The sequence below is a fragment of the Musa acuminata genome, chromosome BXJ1-8 (assembly GCF_036884655.1).
Source record: "Musa acuminata AAA Group cultivar baxijiao chromosome BXJ1-8, Cavendish_Baxijiao_AAA, whole genome shotgun sequence".
Classification (NCBI taxonomy): Eukaryota; Viridiplantae; Streptophyta; class Magnoliopsida; order Zingiberales; family Musaceae; genus Musa; species Musa acuminata.
The window spans coordinates 10,159,227-10,180,925 of NC_088334.1; the positions used below are offsets into that span (position 1 = coordinate 10,159,227).

At 39.6% G+C, this 21,699-nt stretch overlaps 4 protein-coding genes across 4 annotated transcripts; all 4 read left to right on the forward strand.

Annotated features, from left to right (window-relative positions):
- The first annotated feature begins 622 nt into the window (after positions 1–622).
- LOC135588985 (thaumatin-like protein 1b) lies at positions 623–3,735 on the forward strand. Its single transcript, XM_065081313.1, has 2 exons — positions 623–2,898; positions 2,988–3,735. Exons 1-2 carry the CDS (start codon positions 2,844–2,846, stop codon positions 3,659–3,661), a joined length of 729 nt encoding a protein of 242 aa, XP_064937385.1. The 5' UTR covers positions 623–2,843; the 3' UTR covers positions 3,662–3,735.
- A 1,266-nt stretch (positions 3,736–5,001) lies between these two features.
- On the forward strand, positions 5,002–9,468 carry LOC135589124 (thaumatin-like protein 1b). The gene is made up of 3 exons (XM_065081429.1): positions 5,002–5,056; positions 5,146–5,748; positions 9,398–9,468. Exons 1-3 carry the CDS (start codon positions 5,002–5,004, stop codon positions 9,466–9,468), a joined length of 729 nt encoding a protein of 242 aa, XP_064937501.1.
- Positions 9,469–15,418: 5,950 nt separating this feature from the next.
- LOC135589128 (thaumatin-like protein 1) lies at positions 15,419–15,766 on the forward strand. Its single transcript, XM_065081432.1, has one exon. It carries the CDS (start codon positions 15,419–15,421, stop codon positions 15,764–15,766), a length of 348 nt encoding a protein of 115 aa, XP_064937504.1.
- Positions 15,767–17,243: 1,477 nt separating this feature from the next.
- On the forward strand, positions 17,244–18,077 carry LOC135588986 (thaumatin-like protein 1). Its single transcript, XM_065081314.1, has one exon. It carries the CDS (start codon positions 17,379–17,381, stop codon positions 18,075–18,077), a length of 699 nt encoding a protein of 232 aa, XP_064937386.1. The 5' UTR covers positions 17,244–17,378.
- Positions 18,078–21,699: the final 3,622 nt, after the last annotated feature.

Genomic DNA, 21,699 nt, shown 5'->3' on the forward strand with positions numbered 1-21,699 from the left:
GTATAGGGTAGTTTCTATAACTATCTTTATCTTGGGTGACATGGTGATATGGGTAGTTACCACTAGTCCTATAAATATGATCATAGTTCATAAAGCAAGGAAATATAGATGAGAATACTGCTTAGATTGGATGATTGAGAACAGTCTCGACGTTATCCTTGTCTTCTTATTTTTTTTTCTCTTCTCATATTTTTATGTCCTTTTTTTTTTCTGATTTTGAATCATGTTGTTGCTGTAGTTTTCTATCCATTTTTTTCATAGCCCTCACACCCCCTTTATTAGATTTAGGTTTAGGTTAATAAGGGAAGTGGGCTATAGGCTGTTAAAGCCCACAATGGGCTGTCTGCCCAACACGACCAAGCCATATAAGAAGGAAAAATAAAGTAGAAAATTATAATCTGACAAGAACATAACAACAAGATTGGGATGAGGAGGAGCTTCTATACTTTGTGATCTTATTTGCTTCAAACATGTCTTTGTTCTTCAATTTAGTCTGTTCTTTCTTTTCTCACTTAAATGATGAAGACGGACGACAGAAAGAAAAATAAAGAAAAAAAAAAAGGAGAAAACGATTGACCGCACTATTGAATAATGTAGACAATGAGAGATGGAATAGAAAGAGAAGAGAGAGAGAGAGAGATAGTCGAAAGGGAGATTTGTTGATCGTGACGAGAAAGAACAGAGAGTAGTAGTTGGAATCCAGTAGAAAGAAATCGAAACCGACTGCCCATAGGGCCTCAGCCCACAGTGGTCGTAAAATCGAACATTATGTCTTCATACTGGTTGAGCTAAGCATATGGACCATCTTATTCACCTTCCTATGCTGGAAGTCGATCCCAGATTCGGCATTCTGCATACGGTGCCACCTTTGGGTCGGTACACCTATCTCAGATCTCATGTACACAGTTCATGCACACGACAACTTGGCTCTATATATAGTGCCCCCTCACTCTGACGTTTCGTCTCACCCCAACTCCTCTTAGTTCTCCGGAGCCTTCCTCTATGGCGCAGCCACGACTCGTCTCTCTCGCCTTCTTCGTCGCCGTCCTGATCTCAGGTCTGTTATCATCACTGGTTCTATGCATGCCTTCCTTTGCCATTGTTACGTCGTGTGTTCTTGCACGACACCTGTCGGTGCTTCTTCAGGCGCCCACTCCACCACCTTTAGCTTCAAGAACAACTGCTCCTTCACTATTTGGCCTGCCTCGTTGGCCAATTTCGACATAGGTGCTCTTTCCCAGACCGGATTCCTGCTGGCAGTCGCGCCTCCTTTTCACTGGATGCGCCACACACCTGGGGAGGCCAGCTGTGGTCTCGGCAAACGTGTTCCACGGACTCGGTGGGCAAATTCTCATGCTTCACCGGGGACTGCAGCATTGGGCAGGTGGCGTGCAATGGGGCGGGAGGAGCGTCCCCGACAATGCTAATCGAGTTCATGTTGAGATTTGATTCATAGTTGTCTAGGTAGTTATCGTGATCTAGTAGTTATACGGTGACTTCAATAACTACCTCAATCGTTATCTAGAAGTTATAGGGTAGTTTCAATAACTACCTTTATCTTGGGTGACATGGTGATATGGGTAGTTACCACTAGTTCTATAAATATGATCATAGTTCATAAAGCAAGGAAATATAGAGAGTGGCTTCAATAACTACCTTAATCATGATCTAGAAGTTATAGGGTAGTTTCTATAACCACCTTTATCTTGGGTGACATGGTGATATGGGTAGTTACCACTAGTCCTATAAATATGATCATAGTTCATAAAGCAAGGAAATATAGAGAGTGGCTTCAATAACTATCTTAATCATGATCTAGAAGGTATAGGGTAGTTTCTATAACTATCTTTATCTTGGGTGACATGGTGATATGGGTAGTTACCACTAGTCCTATAAATATGATCATAGTTCATAAAGCAAGGAAATATAGATGAGAATACTGCTTAGATTGGATGATTGAGAACAGTAGATTGGATGATTGAGAACAGTCTCGACGTTATCCTTGTCTTCTTATTTTTTTTTCTCTTCTCATATTTTTATGTCCTTTTTTTTTCTGATTTTGAATCATGTTGTTGCTGTAGTTTTCTATCCATTTTTTTCATAGCCCTCACACCCTCTTTATTAGATCTAGGTTTAGGTTAATAAGGGAAGTGGGCTGCTATTAAAGCCCACAATGGGCTGTCTGCCCAACACGACCAAGCCGTAAAAGAAGGAAAAATAAAGTAGGAAATTATAATCTGACAAGAACATAACAACAGGATGAGGAGGAGCTTCTATACTTTGTGATCTTATTTGCTTCAAACATGTCTTTGTTCTTCAATTTAGTCTGTTCTTTCTTTTCTCACTTAAATGATGGAGACGGACGACAGAAAGATAAAAAAAGAAAAAAAAAAAAAAAAAAAGGAGAAAACGATCGACCGCACTATTGAATAATGTAGACAATGAGAGATGGAATAGAAAGAGAAGAGAGAGAGAGAGAGATAGTCGAAAGGGAGATTTGTTGATCGTGACGAGAAAGAACAGAGAGTAGTAGTTGGAATCCAGTAGAAAGAAATCGAAACCGACTGCCCATAGGGCCTCAGCCCACAGTGGTCGTAAAATCGAACATTATGTCTTCATACTGGTTGAGCTAAGCATATGGACCATCTTATTCACCTTCCTATGCTGGAAGTCGATCCCAGATTCGGCATTCTGCATACGGTGCCACCTTTGGGTCGGTACACCTATCTCAGATCTCATGTACACAGTTCATGCACACGACAACTTGGCTCTATATATAGTGCCCCCTCACTCTGACGTTTCGTCTCACCCCAACTCCTCTTAGTTCTCCGGAGCCTTCCTCTATGGCGCAGCCACGACTCGTCTCTCTCGCCTTCTTCGTCGCCGTCCTGATCTCAGGTCTGTTATCATCACTGGTTCTATGCATGCCTTCCTTTGCCATTGTTACGTCGTGTGTTCTTGCACGACACCTGTCGGTGCTTCTTCAGGCGCCCACTCCACCACCTTTAACTTCAAGAACAACTGCTCCGACCCTGTTTGGCCTGCCTCGCTGAACAATTCCGGCAAAGGTGCTCTTTCCCAGACCGGATTCCAGCTGGACAGTGGCGCCTCCTTTTCGCTGGATGCGCCACCCGCCTGGGGAGGCCGGCTGTGGGCTCGGCACAAATGTTCCACCGACTCGTCCGGTAGATTCTCGTGCCTCTCCGGGGACTGCGGCACTGGGCAGGTGGCGTGCAATGGGGCGGGAGGAGCGCGGCCGACCACGCTCGTCGAGTTCACCCTGCAGGGCGACGGAGGCAAGGATTTCTACGACGTGAGCTGCATCGACGGCTTCAACGTGCCGGTGTCGGTCGTTCCCAGCGGGGGGTCGAACTGCGACAGCACGTCGTGCCGGACGAACATCAACGCGCGGTGCCCCACGGAGTTGCAGATGCTGGCGCCGGACGGGAGCGTGGTGGGGTGCAAGAGCGCATGCTTAGCCTTCGACACGTACGAGTACTGCTGCAAGGGCCAGTACGATAGCCCGGACACATGCAAGCCCACCAGCTACTCCAAGATGTTCAAGGATGCGTGTCCTCAAGCTTATAGTTATGCTTATGATGACAAGAGCAGCACCTTCACCTGCGTGGGGGCTAATTACGATATCACCTACTGCCCTTGAAACCAACGTACATCTATCACAAGCTTCTTCTTATCTCGCTTTGGCTCTCGAGAGAGCATAAATAAAAGAAGAGTTTCAAAGTTCTATTCGTGTCATTTGACTTCGATCATTCATTTCTAGGGAACAAAATGCATACAACACGCTGCCTCATGAGATAAACAAAGGAACCAACTTTGTATACGAATAAATATAAATTGATCGTAACACACAATAGAATTAAATGAAAATCATAATCAAATAGGAAATTAAGATTTACGTTATAAAAATCACGGGACAAACAAAAGAAAATTCACTATAAGAATAATGAATATATAAATCTCAGAGTCTTTTGCTCAAAACTAAAGTAATAATTACAAAAGAATAACTATGATACAATGATTATATCACTGTACACAATATTCAAAATCTCCCCAAATAATCATAAAAAAAATTTATTGTAGATCTAATCTAATATTAGATGAGAATACTGCTTAGATTGGATGATTGAGAACAGTCTCGGTGTTATCCTTGTCTTCTTCTTTTTTTTCTCTTCTCTTATTTTTATGTCCTTTTTTTTTCTGATTTTGAATCATGTTGCTGCTGTAGTTTTCTATCCATTTTTTTCATAGCCCTCACACCCTCTTTATTAGATCTAGGTTTAGGTTAATAAGGGAAGTGGGCTGCTATTAAAGCCCACAATGGGCTGTCTGCCCAACACGACCAAGCCGTAAAAGAAGGAAAAATAAAGTAGGAAATTATAATCTGACAAGAACATAACAACAGGATGAGGAGGAGCTTCTATACTTTGTGATCTTATTTGCTTCAAACATGTCTTTGTTCTTCAATTTAGTCTGTTCTTTCTTTTCTCACTTAAATGATGGAGACGGACGACAGAAAGATAAAAAAAGAAAAAAAAAAAAAAGGAGAAAACGATCGACCGCACTATTGAATAATGTAGACAATGAGAGATGGAATAGAAAGAGAAGAGAGAGAGAGAGATAGTCGAAAGGGAGATTTGTTGATCGTGACGAGAAAGAACAGAGAGTAGTAGTTGGAATCCAGTAGAAAGAAATCGAAACCGACCGCCCATAGGGCCTCAGCCCACAGTGGTCGTAGAATCGAACATTATGTCTTCATACTGGTTGAGCTAAGCATATGGACCATCTTATTCACCTTCCTATGCTGGAAGTCGATCCCAGATTCGGCATTCTGCATACGGTGCCACCTTTGGGTCGGTACACCTATCTCAGATCTCATGTACACAGTTCATGCACACGACAACTTGGCTCTATATATAGTGCCCCCTCACTGCGACGTTTCGTCTCACCCCAACTCCTCTTAGTTCTCCGGAGCCTTCCTCTATGGCGCAGCCACGACTCGTCTCTCTCGCCTTCTTCGTCGCCGTCCTGATCTCAGGTCTGTTATCATCACTGGTTCTATGCATGCCTTCCTTTGCCATTGTTACGTCGTGTGTTCATGCACGACACCTGTCGGTGCTTCTTCAGGCGCCCACTCCACCACCTTTAACTTCAAGAACAACTGCCCCGACCCTGTTTGGCCTGCCTCGCTGAACGATTCCGACAAAGGTGCTCTTTCCCAGACCGGATTCCAGCTGGACAGTGGCGCCTCGTTTTCGCTGGATGCGCCACCCGCATGGGGAGGCCGGCTGTGGGCTCGGCACAAATGTTCCACCGACTCGTCCGGTAGATTCTCGTGCCTCTCCGGGGACTGCGGCACTGGGCATGTGGCGTGCAATGGGGCTGGAGGAGCGTCGCCGACCACGCTCGTCGAGTTCACCCTGCAGGGCGACGGAGGCAAGGATTTCTACGACGTGAGCTGCGTCAACGGCTTCAACGTGCCGGTATCGGTCGTTCCCAGCGGGGGGTCAAACTGCGACAGCACGTCGTGCCGGACGAACATCAACGCGCGGTGCCCCACGGAGTTGCAGATGCTGGCGCCGGACGGGAGCTTGGTGGGGTGCAAGAGCGCATGCTTAGCCTTCGACACGAACGAGTACTGCTGCATGGGCCAGTACGGTCGCCCGGACACATGCAAGCCCACCAGCTACTCCAAGATGTTCGAGGATGCGTGTCCTCCAGCTTATAGTTATGCTTGTTAGAGTTAGCCCCAAGAAATTTATCAAAAGATAATTTTGGCAACCCGACAAAAACAATAAAGCGGAAAGAATAAACGAGATAAGAACATCAAATTTACGTGGTTCGGTCAATTAACCTTGACCTACATCCACGGACGAAAGATGAGCAAATCACTACTATAAAAGAGACTTTTACAAATATCTTAGGAAGATGTTCCTATGCCATAAAACACCCGAAAATACTAAACTAGAAAAACCTCAACTATAAGCCCAAACTATTTATTTAACTAAGTATGAACTTAAACCCAAAGCAGACACTTAGGTTTTTCTTATTGTGCCACTTGTGGTGTATCTGACTTCAAAGCTCAGACCCTTATTTATAGTTCCAATAGAAGATAACAAACCTGATTTTTTCGATGTGGGACTATGGGACTTGCCAAACTAACAAATCTCCACCTTGGCATGTCCCAACAAAACTTGCTCCACCTTATTCATAAAAGCCCCAACGGGCAATCACCAACAATGAACACCAACCAAGTCCAAGCACTGTTTGAACTTGTAAACTGGAATAGGCTTCGTAAGCATATCAGTTGGATTGTCATTCGTATGAATTTTCTGAACAAAGACCTTTCTCTCTGCAATAGTATCACATTTGCATCCAATAATTTTAGTACCCGAAGGCGGCTTCACAAGATCCCAAGTTCTATTCGAATGGAGAGATTCAATTTCTTCATTCATCGCGATCAACCACTTAGCGGAATTATCACAAGAAACTGCATCTGAGTAGGAAGTAGGCTCTCCAACTTCACTTGTTTCTTCTGCAACAGACAAAGCATATGTAACCAAATTTGCATATCTTTGTGATGGTCAAATATCTCTCCGTGGTCTATCATTGGCTATGGAATATTGCTCTTCCTTTGGATCATCTGCGTCAATAGACTCGGGATCATCTACTGGCATTCTTTGAGTAGAAGAGTTCGATTGAAAAGAATCAGACCTACCAATCTCAAGCTCCACCTGCTTCTGTGCACTATCATTTGTACAACTAGTAGATTCCTCTTTAGAAGATAACATAGATAATTCATCAAAAGTAACATCTTTACTGATTACAAATTTTGGGGATTTGGGATCAGAACACCATAATCTATATCCTTTCACCCCAGAAGCATACCCAAGGAAAATGTATTTTTTAGCTCGAGGCTCTAATTTTTCTTCATTTATATGCATGTATGCTGGACACCCAAAAATTTTTAAATCAGAGTAATCAGCAGGAGTACCTTACCAAACTTCCTCCGGAGTTTTAAAGTTAAGTGCTGTAGAAGGAGCGCGGTTGACAACGTAACAGGCCATATTAATCGCCTCTGCCCAAAAGTCCTTTGTCAACCATGCATTTGAGATCATACACCTTGCTCTCTCCAAAAGGTGTTCTGTTCATACGTTCGGCCACACCATTTTACTGAGGCGTCATCCTAACAGTGCGATGCCGAACGATTCCTTCACTTTTGCAAAATTCATTAAAGTCACCTTCACAAAATTTCATGCCATTATCTATTCGAAGCCGCTTAATCTGTTTACCTATTTGCTTCTCAATCAAAGCCTTCCATTATTTAAAGGTTAGAAAAACATCATTTTTATGCTTCAAAAAATAAACCCAAACTTTCCTGGAATAATCATCAATGAAAGTCAACATATACCTGGCACCACCTTTAGACTGAACATGAGTTGGACCCCAAAGGTCTGAATGAATATAGTCAAGAGTACCTTTTGTTTTATGAACTGCCGGAGAATTGAAGCTGACTCTTTTCTATTTTCCAAAAATGCGGTGTTCACAAAAATCCAGTGGCCCAGTACTCTGTCCGCAAAGTAGACCCCTTTTGCTCAATATACTCAAACCTTTTTTGCTCATATGACCCAAACGCATATGCTATAATTTGGTGATGTCAAAATCAGACAATGATGATGACTAGACTGCAACCGAGCCTGTGACAGTAGTTCCCTTAGAATATATAAACTACCAGACCTACAAGCTTTCATAACAACAAGAGCACTTCTAGAAACTTTCATAACTCCACCTTCAGTTGTGTATTTACACCCAAGGGCCTCTAGGGTGCCTAAAGAGATGAGATTCTTTTTTAAATCAGGAACATATCTAACATTAGTGAGTGTCCTCACAATACCATCATGCATTTTAATTCGGATTGTTCCTCTACCAACATCACATGCTACATTATTTCCCATCAAAACAATTCCACCATTACCAGATTCATATGTGGAAAACAAATCTCTATTATGACACATGTGATAAGAACAACCAGAATCTAAAATTCATTCATTTTTAGACCTCGTCCTGTCATCAATAGCAGAGAAAATATTTCCAACATTCTCATCAGTTGCTACACTAGCTTCAGCGGATTCAATAGTTTTCTCAACAAATTTTTTCTTTTGCTTTAATTTATTTTTTAATTTAAAGCAATCAGATTTAATGTGCCCTATTTTATGATAATATCTGCACTCCAAATTTCTATGTCTGGATTTAGATATAGATTTAGATCTACTTCTGTCAAATTCCCTTTTATTTGTTCTCCCTCTAACAACCAGACCTTCAACCTAATTCTCTCTACTTTCACCAGTGATATCTCTGTCTATCTGCTCCTTAGATTTTAGTGCTGATTTAATTTCCTGATACGAAATTATTTCTTTTCCATAAATCATAGTATCACGAAAATGCTTAAAAGATTGGGGAAGAGAACACAAAAGTAACAAGGCCTTATCCTCATCATCAATTTTTGCATCTATATTCTCCAAATCCTTAACCAAAGAATCAAATTTATCAAGATGTGAGAGTATAGATATACCTTCAGTCATCCGAAGCATATATAAACTCTGCTTTAACTAGAGGCGATTCTCTACTGTCCTCTTCATATACAAGGTTTTAAGCTTGTCCCACAAGCTCTTAGCCGTAGTCTCTATAGCTACCTCCCGTAAAACCTCGTCAGAGAGATTTAGAATAATGTTGGATCGGGCCTTCTTATCCATACCCGCAAGATCTTCCTTTGACGAACCATCTGGAATGTTCTCAGCTCCCTATAATGCTAAATCAACTCCGTCTTGAATCAGAATGACCTCCACCTTAAGTTGCCACATGTCGAAGTTGACATTTCTGTCGAATTTCTCGACAACAATCTTTGTTATTGTCATCGTTGCCAAAAGATCCCGAAACCAGGCTCTGATACCAGTTTGTTAGAGCTAGCCCTAGAAAATTTAACAAAAGGTAATTTTGGCAACCCGACAAGGACAATAAAGCGGAAAGAATAAAAGTGACAAGAACACCAGATTTACGTGGTTCGGTCAATTAACCTTGACCTACATCCATGGACGAAAGAGGAGCAAATCACTACTATAAAAGAGACTATTACAAATGCCTTAGGAAGATGTTCCTAAGCCATAAAACACCCGAAAATACTAAACAAGAAAAACCACAACTATAAGCCCAAACTATTTAACTGAGTATGGACTTAAACCCAAAGCAGACACTTAGTTTTTCTTGTGGTGCCACTTGTGGTCCATCTGACTTCAAAGCTCAGGCCCTTATTTATAGTTCCAATAGGAGATAACAAGCCTGATTTTTCCGTTGTGGGACTATGGGACTTGCCAAACTAACAATGCTTATGAGGACAAGAGCAGCACCTTCACCTGCGTGGGGGCTAATTACGATATCACCTACTGCCCTTGAAACCAACGTACATCTATCACAAGCTTCTTCTTATCTCGCTTTGGCTCTTGAGAGAGCATAAATAAAAGAAGAGTTTCAAAGTTCTATTCGTGTCATTTGACTTCCATCTTTCTTGCTTTGGACAATGATCATTCATTTCTAGGGAACAAAATGCATACAACATGCTGCCTCATGAGATAAACAAAGGAACAAACTTTGTATACGAATAAATATAAATCAATCATAACACACAACAGAATTAAATGAAAATCACAATCAAATAGGACATTAAGATTTACGTTATAAAAATCACGGGGCAAACAAAAGAAAATTCACTATAAGAATAATGAATATATAAATCTCAGAGTCTCTTGCTCAAAACTCAAGTAATAATTACAAAAGAATAACAAAGATACAAGGATTACATCACTGTACACAATATTCAAAATCTCCCCAAGTAATCACAACAAAAATCTACTGTAGATCTAATCTAATATTAGATGAGAATACTGCTTAGATTGGATGATTGAGAACAGTCTCGCCATTATCCTTGTCTTCTTCCTTTTTTTCTTTTCTCTTATTTTTATGTCCTTTTTTCCTGATTTTGAATCACGTTGCTGCTGTAGTTTTCTATCCCTTTTTTTCATAGCACTCACACCCCCTTTATTAGATCTAGGTTTAGGTTAATAAGGGAAGTGGGCTATAGGCTGTTAAAGCCCACAATGGGCTGTCTGCCCAACACGACCAAGCCATACAAGAAGGAAAAATAAAGTAGAAAATTATAATCTGACAAGAACATAACAACAAGATTGGGACGAGGAGGAGCTTCTATGCTTTGTGATCTTATATGCTTCAAACATGTCTTTGTTCTTCAATGTAGTCTATTCTTTCTTTTCTCACCTAAAGGATGGAGACAGACGACAGAAAGAAAAAAAAGGAGAAAACGAGCGACCACACTTTTGAATAATGTAGGCAAGTAGAGATTGAAAAGGAAGAGAAGAGAGAGAGAGATAGAGGAAAGGGAGATTTGATGATCGGACAAGAAAGAACAAAGAGTAGTGGATGTAAATGTCTTTGTTCTTCAATGTAGTTTGTTCTTTCTTTTCTCACCTAAAGGATGGAGACGGATGATAGAAAGAAAAAAAAAGGAGAAAACGAGCGACCGCACTATTGAATAATGTAGGCAAGGAGAGATCGAAAAGGAAGAGAAGAGAGAGAGAGAGATAGAGGAAAGGGAGATTTGATGATCGTGATGAGAAAGAACAGAGAGTAGTGGTTGCAAATGAAAGAATGCAGTAAGAAGAAATCGAAACCGACTGCCCATAGGGCCTCAGCCCACAGTGGTCTTAGAAACGAACATTATGTCTTCATACTGGTTGAGCTAATGCATATGGACCATATTATTCACCTTCCTATACTGGATGTCAATCCCAGATTCGGCATTCTGCATATGGGTCGGTTCACGTAACTCAGATCTCATGTACACAGTCCATGCACACGACAACTTGGCTCTATATAAAGTGCCCCTCACTACGATGTTTCGTCTCACCCCAACTCCTCTTAGTTCTCCAGAGCCTTCCTCTATGGCGCAGCCACGACTCATCTCTCTCGCCTTCTTCGTCGCCATCCTGATCTCAGGTCTGTTATCATCACTGGTTCTATGCATGCCTTCCTTTGCCATTGTTATGTCGTGTGTTCATGCACGACACCTGTCGGTGCTTCTTCAAGCGTGCACTCCACCACCTTTAACTTCAAGAACAATTGCCCCGACCCTGTTTGGCTTGCCTCGCTGGCCAATTCCGACAAAGGTGCTCTTTCCTAGACCAGATTCCAACTGGACAGTGGCGCATCCTTTTCGCTGGATGCGCCACCCGCCTAGGGAGGCCGGCTCTGGGCTCAGCACAAATGTTCCACCGACTCGTCCGTGATGGGGATATAAACAAGAATAACCTTTGTATATTAACAAATACTAGAAGACCATAATACACAACAGAATTAAATGGAACCACAATCAAATAAAACACCAAGATATACGTAGAAAACCCATTCAATGTGAAGGGTAAAAATTACGTGGCAAACTAGAAATAATCCACTATGAGAGTAATGAATATACAAATCTCAATCTCTTGCCCTAAACCCTAGTAACAATCTAAAGAGAATAACTGGGATACAAGGATCATGTCACTGCCTATAATATCTAAAACCTCCCCAAGTAATCACAGCAAGAGTCTACTGTAGATTTGATCTAACCTGAGATGAGAACACTACTAGATGATTGAGAACAGCCTCTCTGCGTTGTCCTTGTCTTCTTCCCTTTCTTTCTCTTCCTTTTTTGTCTTGTTTTCTTCCTTTTCTTTAGAATCCCGTGGCTATTTTCTTCTCCCACGTTGCTGCCCAATTTATGCCTTTTTCTACATCTAAAACGTAGCCACCACACTCCTTATAATGTTAATTAGGGTTAGGTTAAGAGGGGGTGAGGGTTGTGGGCTGCCCAAGCCCACTATGGGATGAATTTGTGGGCTGCCAACCCAACAACCTCCCCCTTCAGCCCATAAGGGAGGCTGTCCCATGACTCCTCAATGTGAAGCCATGCCGACCAGTTGTCGGCATATCTCCTGCCTTTCTTTTGGTAAGGTCTTTATTCCATTTGGTAGCAGTACCAAATCATAAGTGTGGTTCTTCTGAATAGCATCCATCTCTTCCTGCATAGCAACTAACCACTTCTCTTTCTGCTCAGTTTCAACTACTTCCTGGTAACTCTCTAGTTCACCTGCATCAGTAAGCATCACATACTCATCTGTAGAGTATCTTCTGGAAGGTTGACGTTGTTTAGAAGATCTTCTCAATTGAGGTTCTGTTGGAACTTGCTCTCCTGCTTCTTCTTGCTCAACATGTCCTGCAGGTATATCAACATCAGGCTCTACACCATCTTCTTGCATATCTCCCCCATCACCCTGATATACTGGAGGAATAATTGGGTCACAATCTGCTAATCCTTCTGCAGAAGTATTGGCTGGTGCCTTCTTCTTCAAATCTTCAAAAGTTTGATCCTCAAAGAAGACTACATCTCTGCTTCTAAACACCTTTTGCTTTTCTGGATCCCAAAGCCTGTAACCAAAATGATCATGTGAGTAACCAAGAAAAATACATTCTTTAGTCTTACTATCCAGCTTGGACCTCTCATTATCTGGAACATGTGCAAATGCACGATAACCAAACACTCTCAAATGCTTGTAGGAAACATCTTTCCCTGACCATACATGCTCTGCAACATCACCATCTAAGGTTGTACATGGTGATAAATTGATCACATCAACCGCAGTCCTCAAAGCCTCATCTCAAAACCTTTTGGGTAGCTTGGCCTGTGAAAGCATACATCTGATCTTTTCCATGATGGTGCGATGCATCCTCTCTACAATTGTATTATGCTGAGGTGTACCAGGAACTGTCATCTCATGTTGGATCCCATGTGACCTGCAATAGTCATTAAACAATCCTATATACTCACCACTATTATCTGATCTTATGCGTTTCAATTTTCTTTCCGCCTCCCTTTCAACCTTGGCATGAAACTCTTTAAAGACATTAATAACATGATCTTTTAGTCTTCAAAGCATAGGCCCAAACTTTCCTGGAAAAATCATCTATAAAAATGACAAAATAAAGTGCACCACTTATACCAAGAACATCAACAGATCCACCAGGAGTTTTTGTCCTCAAAGGACCACATACATCTGTATAAACACGGTATAAGGCATGCATTTTTCTAGACAAAGCAGGACTAGCAAATGAAACTCTATGTTGTTTATCTGCCAAACAATCAATACAAGAGTTCAGATGTATACCTCTAAGGTCTAGTAATACCTCTCTCGTGGAAAGAGCTTACAGCCCCTTCTTGCTCATGTGTCGCAGTCCCCTATACCACAACTCTATGCTGAAGTCTTTTTCTGTGGCATTTAACTGCTCACCATAAGCTTTAGCCTGCAACATATACAAAGTATGACATTTCTTTCCATTAGCTATAACAAGAGAATCCTTACTGAGCTTTCATTGCCCTTTGTGAAATCTGCTATAATAGTTTTCATCATCTAGCCTTCCAACTGAAATTAAATTCAGCCTCAAGTCAACCACATGTCTCACATCCTTAAGTACCAATTTACAGCCTAGGTTGGTCTTTAAATGGATATCACCCATGCTTATAATGTTTGCTGTGCCATAGTTGCCCATCTTGACAATACCAAAATTTCCAGACCTGTATGTAGCAAAAAACTCCCTCTGTGGTGTAGCATGATAAGAAGCATCTGTGTCAATCACCCACTCAAGATCCTGACACACACAAGAAAAAATATCATCAAAAGGAGACAAAATCAAATAATCACCACCCTGCATTGTAGTTGTGATATTATCTTTTGACTCTATAGACTACACTTCTTTTCCCTTTTTCTTACTTTTCTTAGGTTGCTTACATTGGTTCTTGTAATATCCTTTCTCACCATAATTATAGTAAATAATATCTTTTCTTGATCTTGACTTACTTTTACCCATGCGTGAACTACTTCTAGACTTTGACCTTCCTCTATTCTTTGAGATAAGTGCTTGTGAATCATTCTGAAATGTTGTCGAACTCTTTCTTCTCAACTCCTCAGTCAACAAATTGCTTGTTACTTGACTCATAGTGACAACACCATCTGACGCAGAATTACAGAGGGAAACCACCAGTGTCTCCAAACTTTTTGGTAATGAACTGAGAAGTAACAATGCTTGCAACTCATCATCAAAAGATATTTTCATAGAGGATAACTTGTTAGTAATACTTTATATTTTATTCAAATGTTCAACAATAGAAGCACCCTCTCTATATTTTAGGTTCACAAGTTTTCTGATCAAAAAAGCTTTGTTGCCAACTGTTTTTCTTTCATGGAGACTTTCCAACTTTTTCTAAAGAGAATATGCAAAAATTTCAGTAAAAACATGGTGAAAGACACTATCATCAAGCCACCGTCGAATAAATCCAATTGTTTTTCGATCTAACCTCTTCTACTCATCATTTGTCATAGTTATGGATTTTGCACTATCCCCCTACAAAAGTCCATACAAATATTTGCAAGAGATCTTCCATTCTTAGTTTCCATATCATCAAATTGTTTCCATTTAAACTAATCATGGGAGAAACATTACTGGCCTCCATGTTCAAATACAAAATTAAATCACCAAAACCCCTTGCTCTGATGCTAGTTGATGGGGATATAAATAGGAATAACCTTTGTATATGAACAAATACTAGAAAACCATAATACGCAGCGGAATTAAATGGAACCACAATAAAATAGAACACCAAGATATATATGGAAAACCAGTTCAATGTGAAGGGTAAAAACCATGGGGCAAACTAGGGATAATCCACTATTATAATAATGAATATACAAATCTCAATCTCTTGCTCTAAACCCTAGCAACAATCTCAAGAAAATAACTGGGATACAAGGATCATGTCACTGCCTACAATATCTAAAACCTACCCAAGTAATCACAGCAAAAGTCTACTATAGATTTGATCTAACCTGAGATGAGAACACTATTAGATGATTGAGAACAGCCTCTCTGCGTTGTCCTTGTCTTCTTCCCTTTCTTTCTCTTCCTTTTCTGCCTTATTTTCTTCCTTTTCTTTGGAATCCCGTGGCTATTTTCTTCTCCCACGTTGCTGCCCTATTTATGCATTTTTCTTCCTCTAAAACGCAGCCACCATAGCCCTCCTAATATTAATTAGGGTTAGGTTAAGAGGGGATGTGGGCTGCCCAAGCCCACTATGGGCTGAATCTGTGGGCTGCCAGCCCAACAGTCTGGTAGATTCTCGTGCCTCTCCAGGGACTGTGGCACTGGGTAGGTGGCGTGCAATGGGGCGGGAGGAGCGCTGCCGACCACACTCGTCGAGTTCACCCTACAGGGCGACGGAGGCAAGGATTTCTACGACATGAGCTGCGGCGATGGCTTCAACGTGCCGGTGTCGGTCATTCCCAGCGAGGGGTCGAACTGCAACCGCACGACGTGCCGGACGAACATCAATGCGCGGTGCCCCACGGAGTTGCAGATGCTGGCGTCGGACGAGAGCGTGGTGGGGTGCAAGAGCGCATGCTTAGCCTTCGACACAGACGAGTATTGCTGCAGGGGTCAGTACGGTATCCTGGACACATGGAAGCCCACCAGCTACTCCAAGATGTTCAAGGATGCGTGTCCTCAAGCTTATAGTTATGCTTATGATGACAAGAGCAGCACCTTCACCTGCGTGGGGGCTAATTACGATATCACCTACTGCCCTTGAAACCAACGTACATCTATCACAAGCTTCTTCTTATCTCGCTTTGGCTCTCGAGAGAGCATAAATAAAAGAAGAGTTTCAAAGTTCTATTCGTATCATTTGACTTCCATCTTTCTTGCTTTGGACATCGATCATTCATTTCTAGGGAACAAAATGCATACAACATGTTGCCTGATGAGATAAACAAAGGAACAAACTTTATATACGAACAAATATAAATCGATCGTAACACACAACAGAATTAAATAAAAATCACAATCAAATAGGACATTAAGATTTACGTGATAAAAATCATTGGTAAACAAAAGAAAATTCACTATAAGAATAATGAATATACAAATATCAGAATCTCTTGCCAAAAACCAAAACAATAATTACAAAAGAATAACTAGGATGCAAGGATTACGTTACTGTATACAATATCCAAATTCGTTTTAAGTAATTAAAACAAGAATCTATTATAGATCTGATCTTACCCAATATGAGAATACTGCTTAGATTGGATGATTGAGTATAGCCTCTATATTGTCCTTGTCTTCTTTTCTTTTATTTTCTATTATTTTTATATCATTTTCTTAAGTTTTTGCATCTTTTTTCATAGCCACCATACACCATTTATTAGATCTAGATTTATGTTAATAATGGAAAATGAGCTGTTAAAACCCATTATGAGCTGAACCAATGGGTCGTCTGTCGAACATTCTCAAACTATACAAGAAGGATAAATAGATAAAAATTTATAATTGACAAGAACATAACAACAAGATGGCTGACTCACCTTTGGTGGATACATTGACGTCAAGATTGGGACGAGGAGGAGCTTCTATGCTTTGTTACCTTATATGATTCAAACATGTCTTTGTTCTTGAATGTAGCCTATTCTTTTTTTTTTTTGGCACCTAAAGGATGGAGGTGACGATAGAAAGAATGAGAAAACGAATGACCGCACGAATGACCGCACTATTGAATAGTGTAGGCAAAGAGAGATCGAAAAGGAAGAGAAGAGAAGAGAGAGAGGGAGAGAGAGGAAAGGGAGATTTGACAATGGGACGATAAAAAAACAGAGAGTAGTGGTCGCAAATAAAAAAATACAGCAGAAAGAAACCAAAACCCACTGGCCACATGGCCGCAGCTCCGCAGGCCTCAGCCCACTGTGGTCGTAGAATCGAACGTTATGTCTTCATACCGGTTGAGCCGATGCATTGATCTTAAGGTTGTGGTGTGAAGAGTCAAACAAAGTGCCATTGCAGGTCAAAAAACAATTTGATTTTAATTAGAGTTATGTTCTCAAAGAAAAAAATATGATTAATTAATCTAACACTGTAATATTCTGATAATTAGGTTGGACCCACGACTCGAGTAACACACAACGAAAGAAGAAAACCTACGAGCTGGCTCTGATCTGGACCAGCTACATACCAAAGTTGTGCTTTGGCTGCGACATGACTTGCTCAAACTGGCCTTTCCCCTCTGCCCTTTGACGCCCACAGGCGAAGTAGAACTTTAGTCGCAGCACTGTCTCTGTCGCCTTCTTCGTCGCCATCCTGATCTCAGGTCCGTGATCATTGGTTCTATGTATGCCTTCCCTTGACATTGTTATGTCATTCGTTCATGCATGATACTTGTTGATGCTTCTTCAGGCGCACGCTCCGCCACCTTTAGCTTCAAGAACAACTGCTCCTTCACTATTTGGCCTGCCTCGTTGGCCAATTCCGACAAAGGTGCTCTTTCCCAGACCGGATTCCAGCTGGACAGTGGCGCCTCCTTTTCACTGGACGCGCCACCCGCCTGGGGAGGCCGGCTGTGGGCTCGGCAAACGTGTTCCACCGACTCGGCGGGCAAATTCTCGTGCATCACCGGGGACTGCGGCACTGGGCAGGTGGCGTGCAATGGGGCGGGAGGAGCGCCGCCGACCACGCTCATCGAGTTCACCCTGCAGGGCTACGGAGGCAAGGATTTCTACGACGTGAGCTGCGTCGACGGCTTCAACTTGCCGGTGTTGGTCGTTCCCAGCGGGGGGTCGAATTGCAACAGCACGTCGTGCCCGGTGAACGTCAACGCGCTGTGCCCCCAGGAGTTGCGGATAACAGCGCCGGACGGGGGCGTGGTGGGGTGCAAGAGCGCATGCTTAGCCTTCAACACGGACGAGTACTGCTGCAGGGGCCAGTACGGTAGCCCGGACACTTGCAAGCCCTCCTACTACTCCCAGATCTTCAAGAATGCATGTCCTCAAGCATATAGTTATGCTTATGATGATAGGACCAGCACCTTCACCTGTGTGGGGGCTAACTACGATATCACCTTCTGCCCTTGAAACGGATGTAAGTTAAAGACGCGCTTAGTCTTGTTTCGTTGACAGAAGAAGAACATTAAAAGAGTTTTTGAATTCCTACCTAAATGTTGTTTGACTTGTACCTTTTTTTTCTTTTTTTGTTCATCATCGATCTAGAGAACAAAATGCATGCAACACAACTATGAAATTATACCATGTTGGGATCCTAAAATAATTTAAAATTTTTGGAGTTAATATCCTAGGAGAACAAGAGATCTTGATTTGAGAATTTTTTTTTCGTAAAAGTAAAAAATCTTAAAAATTAACGTTTATTTTTTCTTATTTCTCAAGTATATGTAGAGTATGATAAGAGGTGAGAGCAAAATATGAGAAATACCTTAGCTGCTATTGGATCTAGAGTCTAAAGGTTATCATCCATAAAAAGTTATAGGATCTAGAGAGAATACATACTTTTCAGCATTTATACGAGAGGGTATGTATGAGATAGAATATATTCCTAATAACAAATGAGAATAGGTTATATTATAGAGAAGGTTATCCTCTAGGAATCTAGAGAGGATGCAAGTATGTATTTTTCAGCGTTTATGTGAGAGGGTATGTATATGATAGAATATAATCTTAACAACAAATGAGAATATATTCGATTCTAGAGAAGATTATCCTCTAGGGATCTAAAGAGGATGTAAGTATGTACCTTTTAACATTTATGTGAGAGGGAATATAATACTCTTAGCTATATTCTCTCCCAACGGTAGATAAAATTCATATGATACTCTCGATAATAGATAAAATACTATTTCTTATCCACCAAAATAAAAACATAGATCTATCAATAGTAGATGGAAGAATCCATATGACAGCCTGCTAAACCCTGAAAGGAATCGCTATCCAGTATATTGGCTCTCTTATAATTAAGAGGGATTATTCAAGTCTTTTTATTACATCAACCTTATATCTTATGTTAGTCTCAAGTTGGTGCTAGCACATATATATATATATATATTAAAAAAATCATAATAAAAGGATTAGATTGGATCCACCACATGATGGTCCTAAAGTTCTTACCATACGAGGCATTACCAATGAATATCTCACATCCATACCAAAGTTGATCATTCATTTATCAAGAAATCATAATCAAACTTGTAAATCGAAGACCTCAAAACTTATAAATGATCTATCAACATTATAAACATCTAGAATCATACCCCCAATTCACTCTTGATCGGCCTAAATCATAGTTGAATTGGTCCAACCGATTCAAATCGGGCTTAATTAAAATAAATTTAATTTAACCAACTAATAATCCTCATAAGATTAGTTTTGAATGTATCGTAACTTCGTCTAACTTAGAAGAATTGATTAGGTCTAATATGGGTCAAATGAGTTTAAATTGGTCGAGAAAAATTCAGAAGCACTTTAAACTGATCAAAATCAACTAAATTGGTTCGGTTCGGATCTAATTTAGGAATCAATTAGGGCCAAACTCATAAAATAAGTTAAAATACATCGGAATAGGAACAGTGAAAACTTGGGCTACAAAGGTTTTTGTAGGCTCGGATTTGGGCTCAACCCGTGTTTAGGCATCGGGTTAAGCTTTGATCCAACCCACCAACAACACATAATACATGTGAACTTAGTAGATCACTTATACTGATCTACTAATAGATGTCACGTTCATACTGATCTTAGTAGATCACTTATTCATAAAGCAATCATAATCAAACTCGTAGATCAAAACAAATAAGATTAATCCCCTTTTGTTTTCATAAAATTTTAAATTTTCAAAACAAATCATATAATAGCTTTAAAATTCCATATAAAAATAAATAAAAATTCCAAACATCAGAGTTATTTAACTAAAATCAAAAACATAATTTATTATATTACAAAACTGTTTTTCATGAATTAAATATCAATAACTAGTGTTTTTAAAATTATAAGTTCAATAAATCATGAATAATTCAGATAATATCATATGAACATATTTCAGGGTAGAGAAAACATATCCTAAATTATTCAGAGTAGATAGATAACCAACAAGATTCAAAATCTATTTGTTTCCAAATTAATGCCTAAAAATACTTGAAAATTTCTGACTAAAGAAATAAAATTCTAAACATGCAGAGTAGTTTATCCAAAACAGAAACGTAATTAAAAATATTCAAAATATATCTTTATGAATCAAAAACAGCATTCAAGTCCATAATTCCAACAATTCCAAATTATGCGCTATATAATGGGCATGAAGCTCATATCATGTAAGGCACAAGAGATGTCAAATTTATACTATTCTTAGTAGATCACTTATTCGTCAAGCAATCATAATCAAACTGGTAGATCAATCTCGATATCTTTAAACTCATAAATAATCTATTGACATCATGAATCATACCCTAATTAGTTTTTAATTTATATGAACCCTAGTTGAATCAATCTAATTAATTTGAATCAGACTTAATTAAATCAGAATTTTATTAAACTAACATACAATCCTTATAAGACTAGTTTAAAAACTATTTCTATGAATAAAATTATTTAATTAATTAAAAATCCTGTAATACATAGAAGTTCCAGATAAAATATTATGAAACATTTAGAAGATAAAGAGATCAAAATAAAATTAAATAATAATAATAATAAATCTGATTTTTTTATGTATTAAATCAAAATAAAATAATAAATAATAAATTTATAGAATGATTTCTAAATATAATAAATCAGAATTATGCAGAATTTTAATTATAAAAATATAAATTCACATATGATGAAATATGGAAAGTCAGGTAATCTATCTCTCTGACAATTGTCTCATGTCTCTTTGCTCATATCATAACCTCACTGTACTCGGATGAACATGGAGAGTTCTACGCATCCTATCCATATGTAGGAGAGATAGAAGAGTCTAATACGATAATTTCATAATTAATTAAATATTATTTGTTTCATAACATAAAATAATTGATTTATATTTAAAACTCTTTTTTAGATCAACATATCATCAAATCTACTTAAACAACAATTAAATATTTCACTAGGGATAGAGGATCTTAGTTGGCTTTCCTACAAGACTGAAGGGCAATGGGTTGCAAAAATACGGTTAGCTTTGAGCTAGATGAGTTATATTATAAAAGTCTGAGTATTTTCTAAGAGTTAAATAAATGTAGCAAGATGATGTTCTCTAACCTACAACCAATTATAAGAGCTAAAGCCCTCTATTAGTGAGAAGGAAGAACAACAAAATTAAAATGTATAGAGATCAATAATCTTGATGACTTTGGCCTCTCATCTTGTGAAATCAAGTCATATGGGAGATATTGTATAATTCCAAAATAAAAAAAACATCAACGTCGCTGTACGACTAAATTGATACGACAACCTAATCTCTTAGGGCCATCATCAATACATCTTCCAAAATAATGATAAATCATCGTTTTTTAAGTTGATTGTATCTTTAAAATGATTATATCTTTTACAATAATTATATTTTTAAGAGGATTACTCTTAAAATAATCACCATCAATCAAATCGACCTCACTCTCAAAATGATTGTACCATCGAGTCAGTCATACATAATCATGCTTTCAATTCGATTACACCTTTAAGTTGCTTATTTGCTCATGTCGATCGCACTCACAAGTGA